This window comes from Mirounga angustirostris, unplaced genomic scaffold, assembly GCF_029215605.1.
Source record: "Mirounga angustirostris isolate CCGP_5_RB_7025 unplaced genomic scaffold, mMirAng1.0.hap1 SCAF_2, whole genome shotgun sequence".
In the NCBI taxonomy this organism is placed as follows: Eukaryota; Metazoa; Chordata; class Mammalia; order Carnivora; family Phocidae; genus Mirounga; species Mirounga angustirostris.
The window spans coordinates 64,499,905-64,523,043 of NW_026991710.1; the positions used below are offsets into that span (position 1 = coordinate 64,499,905).

The window sequence follows — 23,139 nt, forward strand, 5'->3', positions numbered from 1 at the left end:
CTCAGATAAATGACAGTAGGAGCATTGCATACACGGGAATTCTCGGTTCTCAGGTTTCCTGAAACCCAGCGCGCGCATCATTAATCATTCATTGGGGTCGGTCCTTCAGTCAACTGCAGCTCTGAGTAAGCCGAAGCGAGCCCTTAGCTAATCCTTCCTGCCAAGAGGATCCTGGGGTGAGAGAGGACAACTGGACAGTCAGCCACATGTGCTGGTGCCCAGACTTGCCCCTCATGCCCCGCTCCGAGCGCGGTGTGCGTGTGCGCTCACCCTCCCGGACACAGACCGAAAGCTTCCCGTAAGGAAAAACAAATTCGGCATAATGTTTAGCGCAACCCAGAGTTTCCAATAGGAAAGTGGCTCGAATCGTGGCCTAATGGCTCAAAGGGGCTCTCTAAATGCCGAATAAACCCACTCCTTAGCTGTTTAATAAATCAGAGACAACAACAAACAACAACAGCCTTCTCCTCCTGCCGCGCCACACCAACGGCTTCCCAAGTTGGACTGCGAATCCTGGTTTGGTTCCCGGCTGCAAGCACTTTGAAGCGCTGGGAATCTCCCAGCCGGACTTCGTTCCCGAGGGATTCCCGGGGCTGGGTTTGTGCTTGCGGGGTCTGCTGCGCGAGGGGAAGGGACCCTGGAAATTGGGTCCTGGGTGGGCAAGAGTGCGTTGCTGGGACGCAGGCGTGCAGCGGAGGTTGGCGAGGACGCGAACTCACTTCCACGTTTAGACCCCCCATCTCGGTTGCTGCCCCTGGAGGACTCAAACGCTCGCGCCGAGCTCAATTCCGCGCAGCGTTAGCTCTAGTGGGAGGGTAGCCGGCTGTGTGGCGCGTGAGAACTGCTGGGGTGCGTGGCCCTGGTCTGCGCGTGCCCAGCGTCGGGGTGCAGCGCCTCTCCTCCCGGCCTCTCCTCCCACTCACTCGCTCCCATCTCCTCCCTCCTCCACACCCCCCGCCCCCGGGACCGCGAGGCTCCCTCCCCGCACCGGCCAGAGAGTACACAAAGCGGCGGGTGAGGGGAAGCTTTGCAGGCGTGCACCGAGCAGTGAGATCACTGGCGTTATAAATATCCCAGCACCCGCGCCGAGATCCGTTCGAGTGGCCTCTCGCTCTCCCTCCCTCTCTTCCCCGAGGCTATGTCCACCCGGTGCGGCGAGGGGGGCAGCGCCAGAGGCACGCAGCCGCGCGGGGGCTACGGAGCCCAGAACCAGCCCTACAAGATGCACTTAGAAACCCCGCGGCTGGAAGAATGAGCTTGTCCTTCCTCCTCCTCCTCTTCCTCAGCCACCTAATCCTCAGCGCCTGGGCTCAAGGGGAGAAGCACCTCGCCCCCAAAGGGCAACCCGGACCCGCTGCCGCCGGTCGGAACCCGGGGGGCGCCAGCAGCAGCCGGAGCAGCAGCGGCACGACGTCTTCCTCTTCTTCCTCCGTCTCCTCCTCCCCCGGGGCTTCTCTGGGCAACCAAGGAAGCGGCTTGGAGCAGAGCAGTTTCCAGTGGAGCCCCTCGGGGCGCCGGACCGGCAGCCTCTACTGCAGAGTGGGCATCGGTTTCCATCTGCAGATCTACCCGGATGGCAAAGTCAATGGCTCCCATGAAGCCAATATGTTAAGTAAGTTGCTCGCTCTCCTGGCCAAGCGCGTCCTAAGCGGGCAGTGGGAGATTCGGGAAGGACAGCGGTTATTCCCTGGCCCACGGGAGCACCTTCTGGAACCCTGGCCGCTGGGACCCAGCTGGCCCTCGAAACGGCCGGGCGGGTTGGGTGGAGATGCGTCGATATGGCACGCACACGCGCACCCCTCTCGCGGGTATGAGGAATGGCGATTCCTGAGGTGTAGGCTACCAGAGGCTGGTGCACAAGACAGGTAGACCTTGTTTCCAGTTTGCCGGGGTCCCAAAGAGGAGCCTCCAGCCTGTGCCTGGAGAAAAAACAAAAATCTTCTTTCTGCTCGTTTGGTTCCTGTTTACCTCCTGCTTCTGTTTACCAGGCTAGCATTTTTCAAGAGGTATCAAAGCGCATCCCTATTCCTTGCCCATAAGTGAACAGTTATTTTAGACGAATCAAATCTCACATGCCGCCCCTCCAACTGCCACCATAAACCCCAGAGTAATATATATTATACATTTATGTATCCGTGTTTGTGTCTATTGTATATACATATTTGCACATTATATGCATTAGAATATCTACGTATATTCTAGGGGAGACCAGACATCCCCTCCTTGGAAGAAGACAGTGATCTGGAAAACTGGACACGTTTAGAGAAAGATAGGTGATGGACATTTGAATGATTAATTTCAGAGTTGGGTTTGCAACGTTTAGTATGTTGAGACCATGACAGCACCTTGTTAGGAAGTGGCCAGCCTTTGGTCCCCAAGGACAATTAAGGAAAAGTTCTTTATTTTGGAAGAAACTCAAGAGGACGTTCAATTCCTTACAGGTGCACATCGTGTAAGTTTTTTTTAAAGCAAAGTTTTACATTTTCTTTCTGAGTTTTCTCTTAGCTCTCTCTTCTTCCACTCTTCCCATCGCCTCTTTTCCTTCCACCCCCATCTGCGTTTCCAGACCATCACTAGCGCTCCTCTGATTCCTCTCACTGCCTCTAGGTAGCTGAGGGGAGAGAGGATTTGGGGGTGTGTGCGGAACTGGGGCGATCTCTTTGAGGCTCTTCCTCGGTAGGGCCAGATCGTTCATCCAGCAGGGGTTAATCCAAAAGACAGACCCACAGCCGGGCCTGTGAGGTATTCAGGAAGAGCGGGAACGTGGCCAGGAGATTGCGCTGCGGACGGTCACCTGGCTGTCGAGTGTCAGCCTGGTAGCTCCCAGGTGTACTTAACTTGCTTCGTTTCAAACCAACAACCCCACGGGCCACTGAGCTTCTTCCTTACCCAAGCTCCGGAGGGGCGCGGGCGCCACAGCGGGGCTGGCAATCTGGCAGCCGCCTCCCAAGCAGGGTTGGAGGTGCGCACGTCGGTGGGGTGGCCGGCTGGCGACGCTCCTCCCGGGGGTTTCAGGAGGCGGGCTGTGGAAGACCTGGCGGTTCGCGCGGGAAGAGGAGCGAGTCCATGCCCGCCCGTGCCCCAGACTCGTCTTGCGCCCTGTGCCGCTCAGGCTGGCCGTGTTACACGCGTTTAGGTGGTCTGGAGCCCTGAACCGGAGAGAGGGCTCTTCGAGTATGCCCTTGCGAGCCCCGGGGCCTCCCACGCGCTCCATGCAGGAGCCTGTTTCTGGGTTTTAAGGTTCATTTCGCCCTCATCAAACAACTCACCGTCTTTGGTGAGAAAGGGCAAGGTGTGTTAGGGTGAAGGGGAATTTTCTGAGATTTCAGGGACAGCGAGAGTCACATTTACTTCAGTATTGCCATTGGTCCTTCTCATTTCCCCCCACCCAATTCTTTACTCCATCAGATACCAGACAGAGCTCATTCCGCATTTCTAGTGATCTTTCCACCTCTTTTACAGGAAAACTTTTTCTGTTCTGTTCTTGTAGTTTATCCAGGAAATCAGCACCAACACAAGATAACTTCTGTGTTCCCAAGGGAGGACCCAAAGTTAACATGCACCAGGCTGCTGGTTGGATCTCAGGGGGGGAGGTTTGGGTGTACTAGGGATCTCTGAAATACCAGACTCATTCCCTATATATCCACCCTCTTCTCTTGGAAAAGACAAAGATTTTTGCTGGTTAGGCCTTGCCAGAGGGGAAGTTCTAGAAAAGCATACATAGGAAGGAAAATGAGAACAGATCAACAAAGAATACACTCACCAATTGACCAATTGACCAATATCTGCTATTTCCAAGGTACAGTTTATTTTAAAATCGACTTTGAAAGATACCTAAAAAAGAACAGGGATGTTTACTAAACAGCGCCTAAGTAGCCTAAATAAAACTTCCTTGATTTAACACTTTTCCCAATTCATTCCAGTATAGAATAGCCTTTCAGAGTTTAGTCTGTATCTTTCATATGGCTTGCCTTCATTCATTCATTCATTCATTCATTCATTCATTCATTCATTCATGCACCCATAATAGGCTACATACATCATCAAGATTGATATTTTGATTACTTTTGGGAGTTGGGGGAATTTTAGTTTGTTTTTGCCTTCCATAGATTTTTCTCACAGAGGAAACCGTAACTTAAATGTTTAAATCATGGTGATGTTCTTCTTTGTGATGTCTGGAGTGTCCAATACTACTAACTATGATTTTGCCACCACTGCTGGATGAAGAATTTATGAAATATGTCATGTTTAGTGGGAAAGCATGTAATTTAAAAATTTAAAGTAAGCCTCTGCCCTAAAGAGCTGTGAAAGAGAAACAGAAGCCTGCTAATTGTTGGGTGGTCATATACCTCTTTGAAAACAGCACTTGACGGTTTCCTGACACGTATGTAAACTAAGGTGTTCGTCATGGGCTGTTGGTTAGAGTACATAAGGAAACATTTGTTGTTTAAGTCTCACAAGAGACACTGAGAGCTGGGACCAAAGAGGACCATAGATGATACACCAGAGTTTTACCTCATCATCTCATTTTACTGTCTGTAAGTTAGCAATGATAAAAAACTTACATTTCTTTGGTTACAGCATGCTACTTCAGAAAAGAGTCAAAACTTTGCCATCAAACTCCCTTCTAGCAGGTTCTTTTAAGCTCAGTAATTTTCTGTAATGTTTGTCAGAAGAGATGCATATATATAAATATATATCTCACAACTATCATTTGACATTAACATTTCTGCAAACTGAATATTTTCTAGTTTTACCATCCGGAGTGTACTCTGGCCATAGATTTTGAAACACAATTTACTTAAAGCATACCACTTAATATGTTCTTAGCTTCTTTTATACAGTAGATATCCCAAGTTTGGAGACAGAAAAAAAAAAGCTCATTGCAGATACACTCTTATTATGAAGAAATACTAGGAAAGGGTGAAGAAAGAGGGCAAGAGATACACTCTTATTATGAAGAAATACTAGGAAAGGGTGAAGAAAGATGGGCAAGAAAACCCAGATGATATAATCTAACTATTGAATAGAAAAAGAAATTTTGCTTTAATGTATACGCTTTCAAGTTTAGCTTCAGTGCTTCTGTTGACTTATGTCGGACCATTGAAGAATAGGCAGTCAAGTAATTATCAATTCAGGGAGCAAAAGTTGAAGGATGTGGCTGCACAAAGCCAAAGTGTTCACATAAAATATGAAAATTCCAATCATATATTCTGACTAAACAGGACCCTCAATTTTACTAATTTTTAAAAATCTAAATTCACTATCAATTTTCGTTTCATGTAGAGTCAACCTTTTAAATAGTCCCCCAAGCCTAGCTAAATCAGAATCTGTATCTACTGAATAGAAAAACTCAAATGGAAGATTTCTGTTACTAATTTAATCACTGAAAACTGCTAAACTGGGTATTTCAAGCCTCAGATTTGATAGTGATGTGGCATATCTGTTGCTGTGTGAACGCAAGTAGAGAAACTTCAGTTTTAAATTATTTTTTTTCGAGGATTTTCAGATGAGCTGTTGAAAGCTTCTGAATACATGGGATATCTGTGTCTATTATGTCATTCACTAAGAAAAGAGAAAAGGGAAAAGTCTACATGATTTTATCAACCATCATTAATAGAGTCCTGTTGTATTAAAAAATCTGGAGAGGACTAAGGTAAAAAAAATCTAGACATATATTCTCTTACTGAAATAAATTTACTTTGTAATGCATGCCTATGCTTGTAAGTGGGTGGATTAAACAATGTGTATATAAATTCTTGCCTCCTTCAATCTAGATGTCAACCCCCAAATTCCACCAAGAGAAAATAGGTTTTTTTTTCTGTTAAGCACTGCTTTTTTCTTTTGATCCTCTTACATGTTAACACCCTAGGAAAGATAACACATTGTCACCAGCACTCTAATGGGAAATAATTACCCTGCCTGACTCCCCAAGCAGAAGTCCAAAATCACTGGAGAGTAAACGTGTATCCATACATGTGTGCACATGGGGTGTCCTGAAAAAGGGAAGAGAGGTAGTGAGAAGGTCAAAGAAAACAATCCAGTTTAGCAGACATTTCACTGACTATCTGATCTGTGAGATACACTTGGCCTTCCATAATTTTGCTTAGGGATACCATCTTGGCATCCATAATGTGAATTGTAAATTCCCATAAAATTAATTATTCTTGACTCTAGTAGGAGTCAGGAAATAACTGAAATTGAGAAAAATTTAGTTTTGGAGAAATGTTTTCTGGGATTTATATATGTGTGATTTAATGCATGTGGGTTTAAAATATTATATAGAATTCTTTAGTGCGTTGCTGAGATTTGGCATAGTAAAATCAATAATTGTGCGATCTCTTGGAGGTGAGGTCAGAGAGTTGAATTGTAGAATCTGCTCCAACATTCTAGTAAAAAAGACATTGTGAAATTACTGTTGAATTATGTTGGAAATTATGATCTTAATACCGTTCTCAATATTACATCATAATTACATTAAGATTTAGAAGATCATGCCAAAGTTGCCTATGTGAAAAAATAATTATTTCATCTGATCTCATCTTTATCTTTCCTGCATTCTTCATACTTTTAAATAGAATAATATATGTAATAAAAATACATTTTTAAGCTTTCAATTAAATAAAATTTTTTAAAAATTATAAAATCCATTCATTCCCAGGCAGTATATCATTTTTACATTGGAACTTGCAAGAAAAGAAACCAAGCAGTATATAATAAAATAATAACCCTTTACATATATTATTTCATCTTCCCCATGTAATTTGTTATGATGCAAACTTTACATAGCATATATACACAGAATGTACATACAGTGTGTTAGGAAACAAGTGCCTCAAAATGAGTTTTTCTCAAAATAGAATACGTTACTTGTCAGAAGCTATAGTTTACATAGGCAAAGCAGTGCTCCCATTAAACAAATATTTATAGAGACTTTGTCTTGACCTCTCAAATGTTAACCTGTAAACAGATATATTTAATAAGAATTTTATCTTTTGGGGCTACCCTGTATTTTTTTCACTAACACACAGGTTTGCATTTACAAAACCAAGTAATCTTCCAAAGAATGGAATAAAAACACTAACCATGTAGAACCATGAGTAAATTGGGGGAAAACACAACTAACTCTCCTTTTCTACCAGTCCATATTGTCCCTTTTGTTTCTCTCTTTCCACACATAGACAATTTCTCTTGTTTCTATGTCTCATTTTTTAACGCATTTACGCAGCATTCACAATTACTTCCCCATCTTCCAAATATCTAAAATCATTAATGCTGTTTTTAATATCATTCTGTAATTGCGATAGAAATATAACTTTGCATCATGTTCTAGTAATGCTTTATTAATAAAATTATCACAGCATATTACATGGTGTATTTAACTTTACAAAGCATTCTGTGTGCTTTGTCACTATTCGATAAAATGGTAATGCTTCTAAATCCTTGGGTGTGCATCACAGTCAAATAATTTGTACAGCCAAATCTATTGAAAAGAGCATTTTGAAAACATTCTGAAGAAAATAACTTATGAGACAACAGTTTCTTTAGGAGTTTCTTCCTAAAAGCAAAAGTAGTTCCTTTCAAATAGTTTTTTGGGTTTTTTTGTTTTGTTTTCAAGAAACATCCACTAATAAAGTGGTAGTGGCAGTTTCCTGAAGATGTGTTTTATTTACTCTGGACTAAATATGCTTATAACAAAGACAATAGTTCTTTGGCTACCCCTTCCCCCCCCCCCATGAACTTTCTGATCAAGTGTTTTTAAGAAATCAAGTTGAATAAGTAAGCAGCAGTATTTGCTACAATTATAGGTATTAATTCACATTGTGCAAAAAAGTGCTTAATATATTTATATATATATATGTATTTGTATATATCATAGATATGTGTATCCACAGTATTGCTTTTGGTAAATTGAATAATTTTACGTGTACTTCAAATCCTGCAGGGGGAGGTTACTATTTTTTAAATTTCTGGTGAATTTCTCTATTCAGCAGAATGCTGTTGAGATATCCTAATTAGTATGTATATTCAGAATAATATAGATTGAAAGGTTGAGATTTTCTTCCCTTCTCCCATCCTTTCTTCTTTCCTTCCTTTCTTTCTAGAGTAGGTCCCTTTTTAGCTCTTGTGAACTATATTATTTTGTCCTCCCCCACCTATTTTTTGGCAATTTGATGTAGGCAATTAACAAAAAGCACTATGCTTTTCTCATGTTCATATAACATTATATATGAATTTATGATAAACAGGCAGGAATTCCAATTATATACAGACTATGAATTTCGTCTTCTTAAAATACTCTTATGAACTGTGGTATGTGGTATTCTCTTGACACAGTTGATGTGGACTTTCAAATTATTATAGGAGACAGAGGGACATTGACTTGATAATGCTAACTATGAAATACTAAATATAAACAGTAATGTAATAAAATACCTCATTAAATGTTTTGCCAGAAAAGCCATTTAAAATGCAAGATGTCTCAAACCGTAATGCATTAAACACTCATTGAGCCAATAATCCCAAATTATTTATAATGCTTTCAACATCTTTTTATGTGTAGTCTTTAAATGAACTACTCACTGAATGATTGAATATGGTATATATTGATTTGTCCTTGTATAGTTATTATAATTTGAGAAGAGGGATTTATTTCATGTAAATAAGTAGAATTTATCTCTGGCTTTCCGTGGGTTATACTAGTCTTGGGCCAGACTTTATGAGATTTAATATTAAAAGCAGTGTATTATCTCTGATAGAAAACAATGGATTAGAATTATTTTGAAAAACATTTAAAGAAATTCTTTTCGATTCCTTTACAACTAGAGAAGATTCTATTGTTAAACATTGCTTACTAAAAGTGACTTATTTGTAAGAAAAAAAAGAATTACAAATGAACCAGAAGTAAATTTTCGAATCTTAAAATTTGTTATTTTAAGTGAACACTTGCATGCTAAGCTTTTCTTTTTTAACATAATGAATGTCATGAAAAATAAGGATGTTAAATACCGTCTTTTTTTTTTTAATCACAGCTATAAAGAATGAAAAGAATCTATGTAGAAATTTAATTCTTCACAATGATATGTAGAGGAGTCTGTGTTTTATTTTGGGATTTCTGTCATCCTAGGTATTTTGGAAATATTTGCTGTGTCTCAGGGGATTGTAGGAATACGAGGAGTTTTCAGCAACAAATTTTTAGCGATGTCAAAAAAAGGAAAACTCCATGCAAGTGTAAGTAGAACCACTTTATATTTGTTAAAGGTCTTATGGAGATTTTACATTTGTAGAATGGATCAAGTGATTTTCCACATTGGTAGATGAAAAATTTGCTCAAAGGATGTAATTTTTTTTAATTATATGTACTTTTAACCAAGATGTCTTTGTAAGTAATCATTTTTATATTTCATTAACTTGAAAAGATAATATAGAATCCACAAAAAATTTTTAAGGATGAATGTATTTGAAGATAGCACTCTCAAAGTGATCGCCATTATTTATTTCTTAAAATTGGCTCAACTGAGGGAAAATATTATGGAAATGATAATATTATGTAACAGTTAAAATGTCCATATTTATGGTGATTGTGTGTGCATATTTAGTAGATCAAGTTCTTATTCAATTTTACAAGATATTCATGATGTCAAAAATTAGGTCTAAGTAATATAACATATTTTCACATCAATAAGTATGGAGAGAAACCAATAATGAGAAGATTTTGATCTTCCTTAGAGAAATTTAGTTTATCCATTTGAGGACTCTCATTTTGTATTTTTGTTGCATCAAAAACAATACTTCTTAAAATTACAAAGACTAATTTTGCACTCAAAAGTTTCTTCAAGCCACTTATATGTTTTATAATCAATTTACAAATTATAGATTTCTGTGTTTTTTCTGAAAATGCTCACTACTTGGGAAGCATTAAAACATTTTAAAGATAATAAAATATGTCTAGGTTGGTTTTTCTACTCACAGATTTGATTTACTTATATTAGTACATTTGCACAGCACTTAAAAGTGATTTATGTTTTTTCTATAGTGTACTAAGATTTGTCACATTATATCATTTTTACAAAGCAATTATATAACGTTAGTCCTTTACTTCGTTTTCTCTTTAATTTTTACTAAATGAATTGGAGAAATACCACTTTTCTGGTTTTTGAAGTATATAGGAAATTTTAATTAAGAGTGTAATCAATTGAAGCTTACTATTTATGATTTTTAATTACAGTTCTTTAAAAAATTCATTGAGAGTTTCACTTGTTTTAATGTGTAAGAATTTCAATTTTCCTTTTTCTAGTGTTCAGTTTTCCTTTTTCTAAAAGTGACTTGTTAATGCCTCTTGGAGGGGGTAGCAGAATTCAAGCTATCTCTACAGTTATTTGAGGATTAAATGAGATAATACATTTAAAACTTTTAAAACAGTATGTGGTACATTGTAAGTGTTTAGTAAATACTATCTATTATTATACAGTAATCTAAATATAATAGAAATCTCAGTGGATTAAGATAAATGAAAAACCTTTGCTAACCTCTTTAATCACCGATTGCAAGAATTATGAAAAGATTTACCTACTTCATCTTCTGAGGTGGTTATTGTAATCTAGCAAGCTATAATATAGTTCTCATAAAGTAATTGCTCTTTGATTATTTATTCTAAAGGGTAAAGTTCTGCATCTCTGTGCACAAGTAGGACGTGCCATTTATTTTTAAATTTTTTAAATTTATTTATTTATTCATGAAAGTCAGAGAGAGAGAGAGAGGCAGAGGCAGAGGGAGAGAAGCAGGCTCCCCGCCTAGCAGGGAGCCCGATGCGGGACTTGATCCCAGGACCCTAGGATCATGACCTGAGCCGAAGGCAGACGCTTAACCATCTGAGCCACCCAGGCGCCCCGGACTTGCCATTTTTATTTTATTTTATTTTATTATGTTACGTTAGTCACCATACAATACATCATTTGTTTTTGATGTGGTGATCCACAATTCATTGTTTTCATATAACACCCAGTGCTCCATGCAGTACGTGCCCTCCTTAATACCCATCACCAGGCTAACCAGTCCCCCCACCCCCCTCCCGTCTGAAACTCTCAGTTTGTTTCCCAGAGTCCATAGTCTCTCATGGACATGCCATTTAATCAAAAAAATAATATTTGATTTTTAAAAATCCACATGCAGAATAGAAGACAATGATCAAACACATCTGAACACAATAGCTTTTCCCCAGTCTACTTTAAGGTTGTAAAAAATTGAAACACTTTCAGAATCTAAGCATCATAATAAAGTGCAGTGCATGTAAAGAAACTTTCTCTTATTGGTTTGTTTTGGGTGAGCACCTTAACTTTTAAATTGTTCTAATTTGTGCTCTTGTACATGCAAAAAATAGACTAAACTTGGGCCAGCTTAAGGATAATTGCCACAGAACTCAAACTATTGCAAATGGATGCCAATTATAAAGGTCATACCGAGAGGTGAGGATACATGATTCCCCTGTCAAATGCAAGTAACAAATTTCCAGAAATTTGACCCAAATGTCTAAGGATGGCTGGCTGAAATAATGCAGATAATGCAAAAACAGCATCTGTTATTCTTTCTCATCTTGGCAGGCTAAAGTTATTTCATGGAATAATGACTTTTAAACAGTACAAAGCAAGTCTTGCTCTTGTCACTCACTGAAGCTCTTTGATATAAAAGTCATTCTAATGACTTTGAGCTGAATTGTAGATAAAAAATTAAGCCCTATGATTATGTGGATTCTTTTTAAAGCAATTGTCCAAGCCCACTTTCTCTTATCTGAGCTTTTATTAGCACTTTTTCTCTAGATGGAAACCTAATTAAATTATAAAGTGATTTATTTTTAAGGAAGTTGAATTTAGAAATAATATTAATCCTAGCAATTATCAGTTTTATGCCCAGATGGTTTCTTTCTTGTTTTTTTCTAGTTAAACACATTGAAAATTGTTCTTGTAACTTTAGATATAATTATTTGCTTTAGTTTTGATTTTCACAAAATTGCTTTGTCACTAAAAAGGTGAAAAAACCTTTATATTTTTAGGATTAAATGTGTAATTCATGAGCTGCTTTAAATTAATAACTGTGCAGAGACATTTAAAGAGTACTTTAAAATCATTTTGCTATATATATGTGTGTATATGTATAAATCATGTTATACATTTTAAACTTACACAATGTTATATGTCAATTATATCTCAACAAAACTGGTAAAAATTTTAAATTAATAGAGTACTTTCAGGATTTTATCTATAGAGTAAATATGAACCAAAAATGTATAGCCTTCGTATAATTCTGGAGAAAGTAATGCCCATACGGTATTGAGAAATATTCATGGATAATTGTAGATTTTCAACTTAGTTTTTACAGTAACAATTAGAATATTAAAAATTAGTTTCTAGGTACAGACAATGTATTTGCATAGTTCTTTAAAAACTCTTTTACTCACTTTATGTCATTACATGATTAGGTGAGGAAAGAGTCTTAGCAATGTTAAATCATTTCCTAGGTTAACACAGTTAACAAGTGATTGAACCAGAACCATCCTTTTAAAATTCTCTTTCTCTGTAAATGCTATAATGATTTGTAGGTAAAAGCTAGTTGAAAGAAGATGCTAGGTTTTGTTTGGAAGCAATTACATTGTTTTCACCTATTGTTTTATAGGAATTAATAATCACATAGTTTAATAGTATTTTCATATTACATGTTAAAGAATAAATATTGTGGTGCATCCTTACAATATTTTGCTTGTGCTGTGCACCCCCTTACCCAAGCTCTGTTTGGACTCTTTTTTTTCCCCATCTATTTCTGTGTCTCTAGTATTTGACTTTAAAGTCCAGAGAAGCAGAGGGGATGTGTTCGCCGCAGAGCTTATCACAGAGTTTTACACAGGTTGGTCATTCAATGTGATGATGTGTTGCATAGGGAATGCTTCTCAAGATGAACTTTCAAAGCAGAAGAGAGCTCTGTTTTGTTCACTGAAATTTTTCATTTAGAAAATGCTTCACTATCAGCAGACACAAAGATGGCAGACAAAAAAGAGCCGAGAATGGGTTACACTTAGGCAACATTTGTGCTGATGTTTTTCTCGTGCTAAGTTTGTTAATTCGGTAAGAGAAATTTTGTTTGAACTTCAGTCATCTCTGTGGGCACTTCTTCCTGCACTCATTCAACCTACATACTCGTCGCAACCTACATGCAGCTCTCCTTAAAATCTTTACTAGGATACTCCAAATATACAGTGCAGCCAGATTCCTACCATGCAGGTTTTTTCAGCATTCTTTACAAGGATGAAGGTGTCTGGTCTCCTTCTCAAGATGTGCTAAGAATCATTGAGAGTTGGAGTCGATGTCTGCCTCCCCAAGAGCCGTGAAGGTTAGTCAGAGCTTTCGCTGTGACCTCCACTCTCCTTCTCAACTCATTCCAGGCTGAGGTACTTGTGGAAATGAGCTCGCTTCTCTTTTCTTTGTCTCTCTGCCTGTTTGTCTGTTCCTGTTCCTTCCTCACTCTGTTCTTGCTCTCTCCTCAGGTTTATTATCTCTATCGAAATCCCCATACAGAGCCATTCTAGATTTATCTGAGGTGGGTCCAGATGTAGGAGTGTGGTGGTTACCAACACAGTTAGATTGTATCATTCTAGTTAAATTAAAGCTAGTCATTTTACCTAATCTTTCTCTCCGTGGATTTATCAGCTGTAAAAGGAGGAAAACTAAAGTACCAATCTATTGTGATAGTTGAGCAGTTTAAATGAGATAATACATATAAAAGACTTAGAATAGTGCCTGGAAAGTATTCAGCATTTAAAGATTTTTTAAAATTTATTTATTTGAGAGAGAGCATGAATGCACAAGCAGTGGGGAGGAGGGAGAAGCAGACTCTACGCAGAGCGGGGAGCCCCATGCGGGACTCGATCCCAGGACCCTGGGATCATGACCTGAGCCGAAGGCAGACGCTTAACCAACTGAGCCACCCAGGCGCTCACTATTCAGCATTTAATTTAAAAAAGACCTTCTTTAATTTGCTCTGAGGCAGCTGTATGATGATCCTGTCTCCTCTCTCAGAAAAAGACTTTCTGCTTTGGGGGTCAGGCAGCTGTGACCCCTCAGATATTTAGACCAGCCCCCGATCCTATTTATCATTGACCTTTTTTTCTGTAGGTCCAAATTTTTTGTGTCCACAGTAGCCCCTTATCTCAAGAGTTTTGCTTTTTTTCAAAGAACCTAATTTGAAAGCAAAATTCTCAGGCTCAAGCTCTTAAGAGACAAGGATTTCTTACGATCATAATCTCATAATTCTTTTAGAGCCCTGTTGCATCTTGTTTTTTCCCTAAAGAAAACGGAAATCCTGGAAAAGATGGTTATCATGTTTTTTTCAGCCTTTTCATAAAGTATACATGATAGCGCATTGCCTATTGGGGGAAAAACATTTTAGCTTGTTTTAAAGGTCCAGAGAGAAGCATGTGGTAGAATTATTTTTGTTTCTCAGGGTTTTAGGGGATCATGTTTGGAAGGAAAGCTAATTGCAGAGTTTACGAAACAGGCATGGAATGTGTGCTTGATCAGCCCTAAGCAAGGACTAGAACATCTTCCTTTCCTGGTTTCGGAGGATGCCAGCTGGCTTGCCCAGGATGGGAGTCTGGACTGGACTTCCTGCGCTGGGGGCAGTGTGAGGAGGAGTCAGCAGCCCCAAGAGCTCGGCATGTTTACTGAAAGGGGAAATGGAGGCTTGGGCAATAGTTAGCATCATCATCAAAAAAAAAAAAAAAAAAGATAACTTATTAAGCACTCCACTCTCCCAGCCAAGACCATGAGCTCTATAAAGGCATTTGAATAGAAATTCCCCTTGCCCTCTAAGGGCTTTCAATTTACATAGTAAAACCAAATGTCCAGTAATTCAAGCTCAAAAATGGGCTCAGGGCTCTGCCTTTGCAGTAAATGCCAGTTTTCCCTTGATTTCACACTATGTGACTCTAGCTAGGGAGCCTCTTTTATTGAGGAAATCTGGGTGTGATGAATTGACTTGTAGCTTCAGAGATCCATTTCAGCCAAAAGCGAGAGATGGTGTTCTATTTCTGCAATGGTTTGGGGAATGGCATTGTTTTTTTTTAAACTTTTTTTTTTTTAAAGATTTTATTTATTTATTTGAGAGAGAGAGAATGAGAGACAGAGAGCACGAGAGGGAAGAGGGCAGAGGGAGAAGCAGACCCCCTGCTGAGCAGGGAGCCCGATGCGGGACTCGATCCCGGGACTCCAGGATCATGATCTGAACCGAAGGCAGTCGCCTAACCAACTGAGCCACCCAGGCGCCCCAGGCATTGTTTTTCATCAGTATTTTAACATGGAGCAACTTTAAGACAGGTAGGACTAGACGGAAGTCTAGGAGATGCCCTTGGGTTTGTGTGGTGTTAAGGAGCTGGAATCTAGGAGTTGGAAGATTGGAGCTTGAAGTCACAGGTGCCTACCCTGGCACTTGGTAAACATGGGGCTTTAGTGAATTGTTTTCTTTACTTCTCTGACCGGAGAATTAGGTAATAGCATTCTGCTCGTCACGGGATTATTGCGAGGGTGAAATAAGAGATGTAAAGCCCCCTGGCACATAAGAGTCCTTGATAGCCCAGCTTTTTGAGTTATTAAGAGCATCAGAGTGAAAACTCTTACCTCACCTGCATCGAATCACACAGGATGCTGGTTAATGATGCAATTCCAGGGTCTCACCTTAGATTTACTAAAACACAACTTCTGGAGGTAGGGTCTCGGGAGTCTGCATTTTGAACTGGCTCCTGGAGTAATTTTAAGTCAATTCATAAAGTTTGGAGGGGGAGAAGTCCTGTGGTGGGTATTCTTCATTACATTATGTCAGGTTGGTCTATTATTAAATCTAACTTGTATATTCCCTTGGTCACTCAGGATGAAGAACCGAGATATAGAGTGGACAGATGTTCAGTGCCAAGCAGGAAGTAGGCTATGCCCTGGAGATAGCATAGTATGGCCACAGCTGACCTCTAAGTAGCCTTTGTAGTCAAAAGTAAAAGGCAGCCCTTTGGGTGCGCACTGCCCTGCGCTGGGGTACTCTGCATGGAAGCATTGGAACAGGGCCTGCCTTTTAGCCTTTAATCACCACCAGAGGTGGGCGCCTTTGGTCAGGGAACATTCAGCCCAACTACACAAAACGGCCTAGGCTAAGGGCACCTGGCCGGGACAGCCCCATATGTGGGAATAGGGATGGAGCCCAAGAAGCACTAAAAGGAGGTAGGGGAACCAGAAGCAGGGATGCATGCAACAAGGGAACTTTGCTTAAAGTACAATTTGGTTTATAATTGTTTTTATTATAGTCTATAATAATAATTTAATTATTTAATAATATTCCAGCCCACAATAACATTCTAATTATTTGTATTTGGTTAATTATTTCTTCACAAGGTTTTTCAAAAGAGGGAGGCAAATCAAAGAAAACAAAGTGAAATAAAGAACTAAAATTGATTAAATACCCCACAAACTCCGAAGAGTATACCGGTGTCGGTCCAAGTTCACTCCTTTCTCCATCCACCTTCCGTATACTGCATATGTACTTTTGTCGTTGCACGAAGTGAGAATTGGTGCCTGTTTGCATGGCCTCAGCTCATTCACTGCAAGATCCTCAATCATGATACAACAGGATATTTACGAAGGAACAAAACTATGTTAAGAGGTTTTAGAAAGCTTTTAAAAAATAACGTTTCAGAAAGAACTTTCTGTTTGGCTTACTTGGCCCTCAGATTTCAATTAAGCAGAATTAGTCTTTTCTAAAATATCCCAGTTAATCAAAGTTTTACTTTCTTTGAACTGAATTTGACCTTTCTCCTAAACATCCATTGTGTGTTCTCACTGTGGGAAGAGACGAGTAGAATCAAGGCACAGCGTCCTTCTAATCAAAAATTTCTTGTTTTCCTTAATTGCACTCTCTCCCTTCCTCTGAAGAATTAGGCTATTCAAGCAAAAAATAGTTTCATTTGTTTAAGTTTCATTTGTTTTGTCCATTAAGACTATATTAAATTGCATTAGGACTGTATTAAATTACATAAAAATTAGCCGACCATTTCATTGTAGTTTTGCAATTATGATGTGTTGAATGTAACTTGTTTTTACACTCCTTTTTTACACTCCTCTTTACACAAGATCAAGGAGAAATTAAGGAGAAAAACATATAGTTTAACTCAACAAAGAGCATAGACAGGACATGTCTGTATTGTTCCTCATTGGAAAAGTGACAGCACAGTGCCTGACATGTGATACATAGTCAATAAGCATCTGTCGAATGGACTCGTAAAAAATGAATTTGGAACAAAGAAATGGGTTCTTTAGGAACATTCTTGCGTTTGGTCTTGTAATGGCCGAGGGTGCTAGCATGATGCGGTGATGGGGTCCAGAATTCAGTAGCTTATTTGGAAATTTCATTCACCTCTCTACTTCACACCTTAACTATAGAAAATGTCTTTCTGGCAACTTCACTTTTTTTAGGAAAATATAATGTAGTTCTATTATATAAAAGTATGTGTTTTGCCAAAGGACTTCTTATAATTCAAAGGAGATTTAAAAAATTAAAAGAAGTCTAGAAAATTTATCATCTGAAATGGTGTAATGGTAAACGTATATATATTTAAATACCTTGTAGCTAAGACCCATATTGCTTACTGACTCTCTGCTATAAAAATGGTTCATGCATGATATTAGGGACAGAAATTCATGCTTAGGGTCACCATCTTATCTGAACAAGGCCAGGAGTAGTGACAGGGGCAGTTAGTCCCTCAAGAAGAAACTAGATCTCCTGATGAAAAAAGTCATTGAAATGTTTGTTTCAAATGGTTCTGTTCCATCGCAGCTGGAAGAATTTTTCAGACAAAACATTAATTTAGAAGTCAATTAAGAAAGCCAAAACAGTCTGACTGCCTTTACTCCTATTCTAATGTGGGAGCTGGAAAGGCTACAGGGCTTCACGTTGTGTGTGGGTCCTTAGGTTCTGGGCACCTCTGCCCCAGGTGACAGTTAGTGACCCTTGAAAAATCTAGAGCCCAAAGAGCCTTCTTTCCTCTTAAGAAAGAGATTAAGAACATCAATCTTAAGGAGGAAAAGAGAAAGGTTTTAGATGGAATCATTTTAGCAGGTAGAGTTGGTGGGCTTTCACCCATATGAAGGCTCTAAGATGGAATTGCTATAGGTTTAATTCACCATGGTGTGTGTGTGTGCACGCACGTGTCAGGAAAGAAAAGGTTAAATAATACAGTACACTTAAAAAACCTGTCAAAATTGAATAAAGCAATCACTGCTATCCTTTTTCAGGAAAATGGATTTTTGCCAAACAAGAGTAGAAGTCAGGTCAAGGTATAATGTATATATTTTTAAAAATGTTTTTCAAGTACATTTGAACAAAAACATATGAGGGAGGGTAAACATACCTGCTACTCTCTTTGATGAAACCCCATATATCTTTCTAAACTGCTTATCCTTTTATGTAGCAGAAAACATTACAGATGGCTATAGCTTTTATTTTAAAATAACACTTTAGGATTATCTAACGAAATGGGAGAGCATTTAAGTCCTTTTAAAAGCTAAGCAACTATAAAAAATCTACATTTGACTTGTGAGAAAGTCTTTTTAATAAAAAATAGGGGGGTGCCTGGGTGGCTCAGTTGTTGAGCGTCTGCCTTCGGCTCAGGTCATGATCCCAGAGTCCTGGGATCAAGCCCCTCATCGGGCTCCCTGCTCCACGGGAAGCCTGCTTCTCCCTCTCCCACTCCCCCTGCTTGTGTTCCCTCTCTCGCTGTGTCTCTCTCTGTCAAATAAATAAATAAAATCTTAAAAACAAAAATAGGAACAGTAAATATGTACTCTTCTATAGTGACTTCAGCATAGCGCCCTTGGCCTAGACATAGGCTGGTAGGGTATGACAGGATAAGAGGAATGCCATAGGTGGTGGTTCTTTAAAACACCCGCTTCCAGGTGCTAGAGATCAAATCCGGGGAATCGCCGTAGACTTGTGGAAGTTCTAGATATATAGCTTGCTAGCCTTCAAATAAAGAGCCTTATTGATTGAACTATGCTTGAATGTAAATAACCTGGGTAAACGGTCATACATAACATCAATGTGCTGTTGGAAGCGCTCTGAAATTGGTTGCCTTCCAATATTGTCAGTACTTTGCACAAGTCAAAAAATTCATGTGACCATCAACAGTAGATCTATGTAGATTGTCTTGTGGTGTTCTGACTTTCAGATGACAATGTTGTGCAGAGAAAAGCTTGGCACTATTAGAAAAAGCAAGAAAAAAAAAAGAACTCTTATTTCCATTATAGTACCTCTTGGTCTGATATGAAAATGATATCTCATAAGTAGTGTTTTTCTCTATAGACATCAACATATCTGGTATTCGCAAACCCAGGAATTCCAGATAATGGTGCTCACTGATACTATGAAACGTGGTGGTCTGGTCTAGGATAGAAATTATTACTCTTTGGGACCCTTGGCCTCTTTTGCATTTGATGAAAGCTACCCATCTTTTCCCTAGAAAAATATTTTGGTACTCACAATAGCCCTATGAATGATTGTGGATAAGGAGCCTAAAGCTAAGACCTCGATTGGCAGGATTGGTATTTGATCTCAGGTCTGACTTTATGCTCATGCTTTTCCCCCATACACTTTCCTTTAATTCCTCAATATAATCTCTTTTTTTTTTTTCAGATTTTATTTATTTATTTGTCAGAGAGCGAGAGCACAAGCAGGGGGCAGAGGGAGAGGGAGAAACAGGCTTCCCGCTGAGCAGGGAGCCCGATGTGGGGCTCCATCCCAGGATGGTGGGATCATGACCCGATCCGAAGGCAGATGGTTAAGGACTGAGCCACCCAGGTGCCCCCAATTCCTCAACATAATCTTCTGTTAAAAGTTAATTGTTTATCTGGAAATTTCAAAGTAATTTAAAACCAGTAACAGAATTTAAATATATTAAGAGTTCCTGTTATTTTTATTTGCATTGATATTATTTCACTAAGACACAGTAAACAGAAAATCATCAGCATCACAAGGATGGCAAAATAAGCATCTTCAGAGCTCTTCCTGGCCAACTTTGGCAGCCTTACCTCTTCTTCCACCACACATCCTGTAGGAAAGTTACTACCTATAGTATGTCATGCCGACCTGCGGACACACTGTTCCCCCTCTGAGAACCCTTTCTCGTGTCACCTGCCTTACTAAAATCTTGAAGACTCAGCTCAAATGTCATCTTTTGTAGGAAGACTTCCTGCCCTCTGCCCGGCCACCCCCATCCTCTTAGATTCCTTTCCTCTATGCTATCGTTGTACCCTCTGCATAGCGCTGTCATAAGCCCCCGTATCCAGCTGCACCGTGATGGGTGTGTACTTGTCTGCTTTTTCCACTATTCTGGGAGCATTTCAAGGGCAGACATTGTGTGTGTCTGAGTGTGGTTGTGTGTGTGTGTGTGTGTGTGTGTGTGTCTGTGTCTACAGAGGGAGAGAGAGACAGGGAGAGATCTGGATGAAGTATTGCTAGTGACTCCAAAAGTAATTTTTTCTTCTTGGCATCGAATATTCTCTCCTGTATCTCTGTGTGAAGATATATTTTTTCCTAAAGAACTCTAACACATGCAATATTAATAGGGCCATATGCTACCCCTCTCTCAGCACCATGAATCACACTGATAACATTGAAAAATGTATCCTTGTTTCAGAGGAATAATATGACCCCATTTCTCTGAATATGAATTCATGTTTTACCAGGCAAGTGTTCCTTAGTAATTCAGTTGCATTTATTTTCTTGATGGCTTAAGAGGGGGAAAAAAATCTTAAAATATTAAAAGTTAATTTTTTTCACTGCCAATCTCAAATTTAAAAACCACAACAGAATTTCAATATATTAAGAGTTCCTTGTTATCCTTTTTATATACGTTGATATTATTTCACTAAGTACATAGTAAACCGAAATCAGCATTGCAAAGACCTCATTTTATTGCATGCTGAAAGTATTATTACCACCTATGTTTCTTCTTCTTTTCTCCCCCCAGGCCAAATTTACAGATGATTGCAAGTTCAGGGAGCGATTTCAGGAAAACAGCTATAATACTTACGCCTCAGCAATACACAGAACTGAGCCAGCGGGCCGGGAGTGGTATGTGGCCCTCAACAAGAGAGGGAAAGCTAAGCGGGGCTGCAGCCCCCGGGTCAAACCCCAGCACATCTCCACCCACTTTCTGCCAAGATTCAAGCAGCTAGAGCAGCCAGAACTTTCTTTCACGGTTACCGTTCCTGAGAAGAAAAAGCCACCCGGTCCTGGGAAGCCAAAGGTGCCAGTGTCTGCCCCTCGGAAGAGTCCCAACACCGTGAAATACAGACTCAAGTTTCGCTTTGGATAATCTTCATCTTGGCCTTGTGAGAAACCAGGCCTTGCCCTCAGGAGTTTCCAGGGGTGTCTTTACAGCTCTGAAAAAGAAAAACGTTTGGATCCAGCTCCAGCTCCGCTACACTGTCTCCAAGTCAGGTCCTGGGTTTCAGTGTGACTGAAACAAAGATGTCTTCTGATAGGAACTGAATCGGAATTCTTTGTCCAGTATGGGGGGCACACTGCTTCAGGTCCGGAAGACGAGGAAAGCCTTTTGCTTTATGCTTAGTGCATACTCGGTATTTTCAGAAAGTTAAACAGTGCGGACTATGTATTTTTCTGACTTTTACAGCTCAACCTGAAAGAACATACATGATACATTTTTATTTTTGGTTTCCAAAGAATATTTTGATGCAGATAAAATATTTTATTAACTTTTGTTTTTTGTTTGTTTTTTTGTTTTTTAAAAGTACCTCTGCATTGAGCATATTTTCTTACTTTTATTATTTTAATTAATATGACATAACCATTTGAATGCAGTTTATGAATATAAATGTGTTTCTAGCCCATTTGTAACATGTGGATTTTTTTCATTTCTCTTATTCATTGCACTTTTTAATTTTTATTATTTTTTTTACCATACCTCAGATAACGTAAGTTTACTTCTTCATCTTAAAATGCTTAAATTCTCTTCAATGGCACCAAAGGCTCAGCTTAGATCTGTGTGTGTGTGTGCACGTGTGTGCATGTATGTAAATTCATGACAGTATGTGGAATCCTACCCCTTTGGTGGCTGGGCTATAATGGGTTGGGACTAAGGGGAGAGTATAAGGATTTTTTGACGGAATTATAAATTGGAGATAAGGAAAAGGATTCGAGGCACAAGTACACTAAGTTTGCAGCATTTATTGGGATCTAACTCTGCCTTGCCTTCATTTCTCCTTTTATCTACCCCTCCTGCCCTCATGCTTGAATAGCTGGAAGAATACATTTTATTCTGTCCAACAAGCACACACTATGAAACCAGAACATTTTAAAATACCTCTTGTATGATCCTCTGCTGTCCCCACTGTACAGATCCACAGGGAGCAGCCCACTTAGCAGAAAAACATGTAGACCCGAAGGAGATGAATCGTGTAACAGTTATGCACGTCGAGTCCCGTTGTCAAAAATATTCTTATTACTCAGCCTAACGCCCTTTGAGTTTGCTATCCTGAAGGTAACCATTCCGGTGAATAGATAGCCCTTTAGAATAGATACTTTCTAATGTAGATTTTTAGAAAGCTGGCCATGCTGTATAGGAAATTTAATTTGGGAACTCCATCATTGAAAAGGGCACTTAATTCTCAACCCGAATACTGAATGTTGGGCATGAACCACAGAAAACTTAAGAGAATTTACATAATTTTTGTTTTCTTGGGCAATCATTTCTATGGAGTTCTATAAAATGTAAGTGTTTATATTCAGAAATGTGCCAATAAAAAAGGTACAGCTAAAGCTTACCAGTATGTCTTTCACAGGAAGAGCAAGAGAGTTCACAGAAAGCTTGTGTTTTACATTTAAGCATGCTTCTTTTCTTTTAAAGGATATTGACAAACTTTTTAAAAGTATGGTTTATTTTGGTGCACAAATGCAAAGTAGAAATTATCACAATTGAACTTACTACTACTTAAGCAGTTTGCTTTCTTTAAGTGGAAACAAATTATACACATATAATATATATGAAATCACCCATCGACAAAAACATCATGCCTATACTCTAGTATTATGTTT

The 23,139-nt window shown here is 39.3% G+C and overlaps 1 protein-coding gene across 1 annotated transcript; it reads left to right on the top strand.

The window, feature by feature from the left end:
• The first annotated feature begins 1,110 nt into the window (after window positions 1-1,110).
• On the top strand, window positions 1,111-21,808 carry FGF5 (fibroblast growth factor 5). The gene is made up of 3 exons (XM_045879418.3): window positions 1,111-1,612; window positions 9,128-9,231; window positions 21,053-21,808. The coding sequence occupies exons 1-3, from the start codon at window positions 1,252-1,254 to the stop codon at window positions 21,398-21,400; spliced, it is 813 nt and encodes a 270-aa protein (XP_045735374.1). The 5' UTR covers window positions 1,111-1,251; the 3' UTR covers window positions 21,401-21,808.
• The last annotated feature ends 1,331 nt before the right edge of the window (window positions 21,809-23,139 follow it).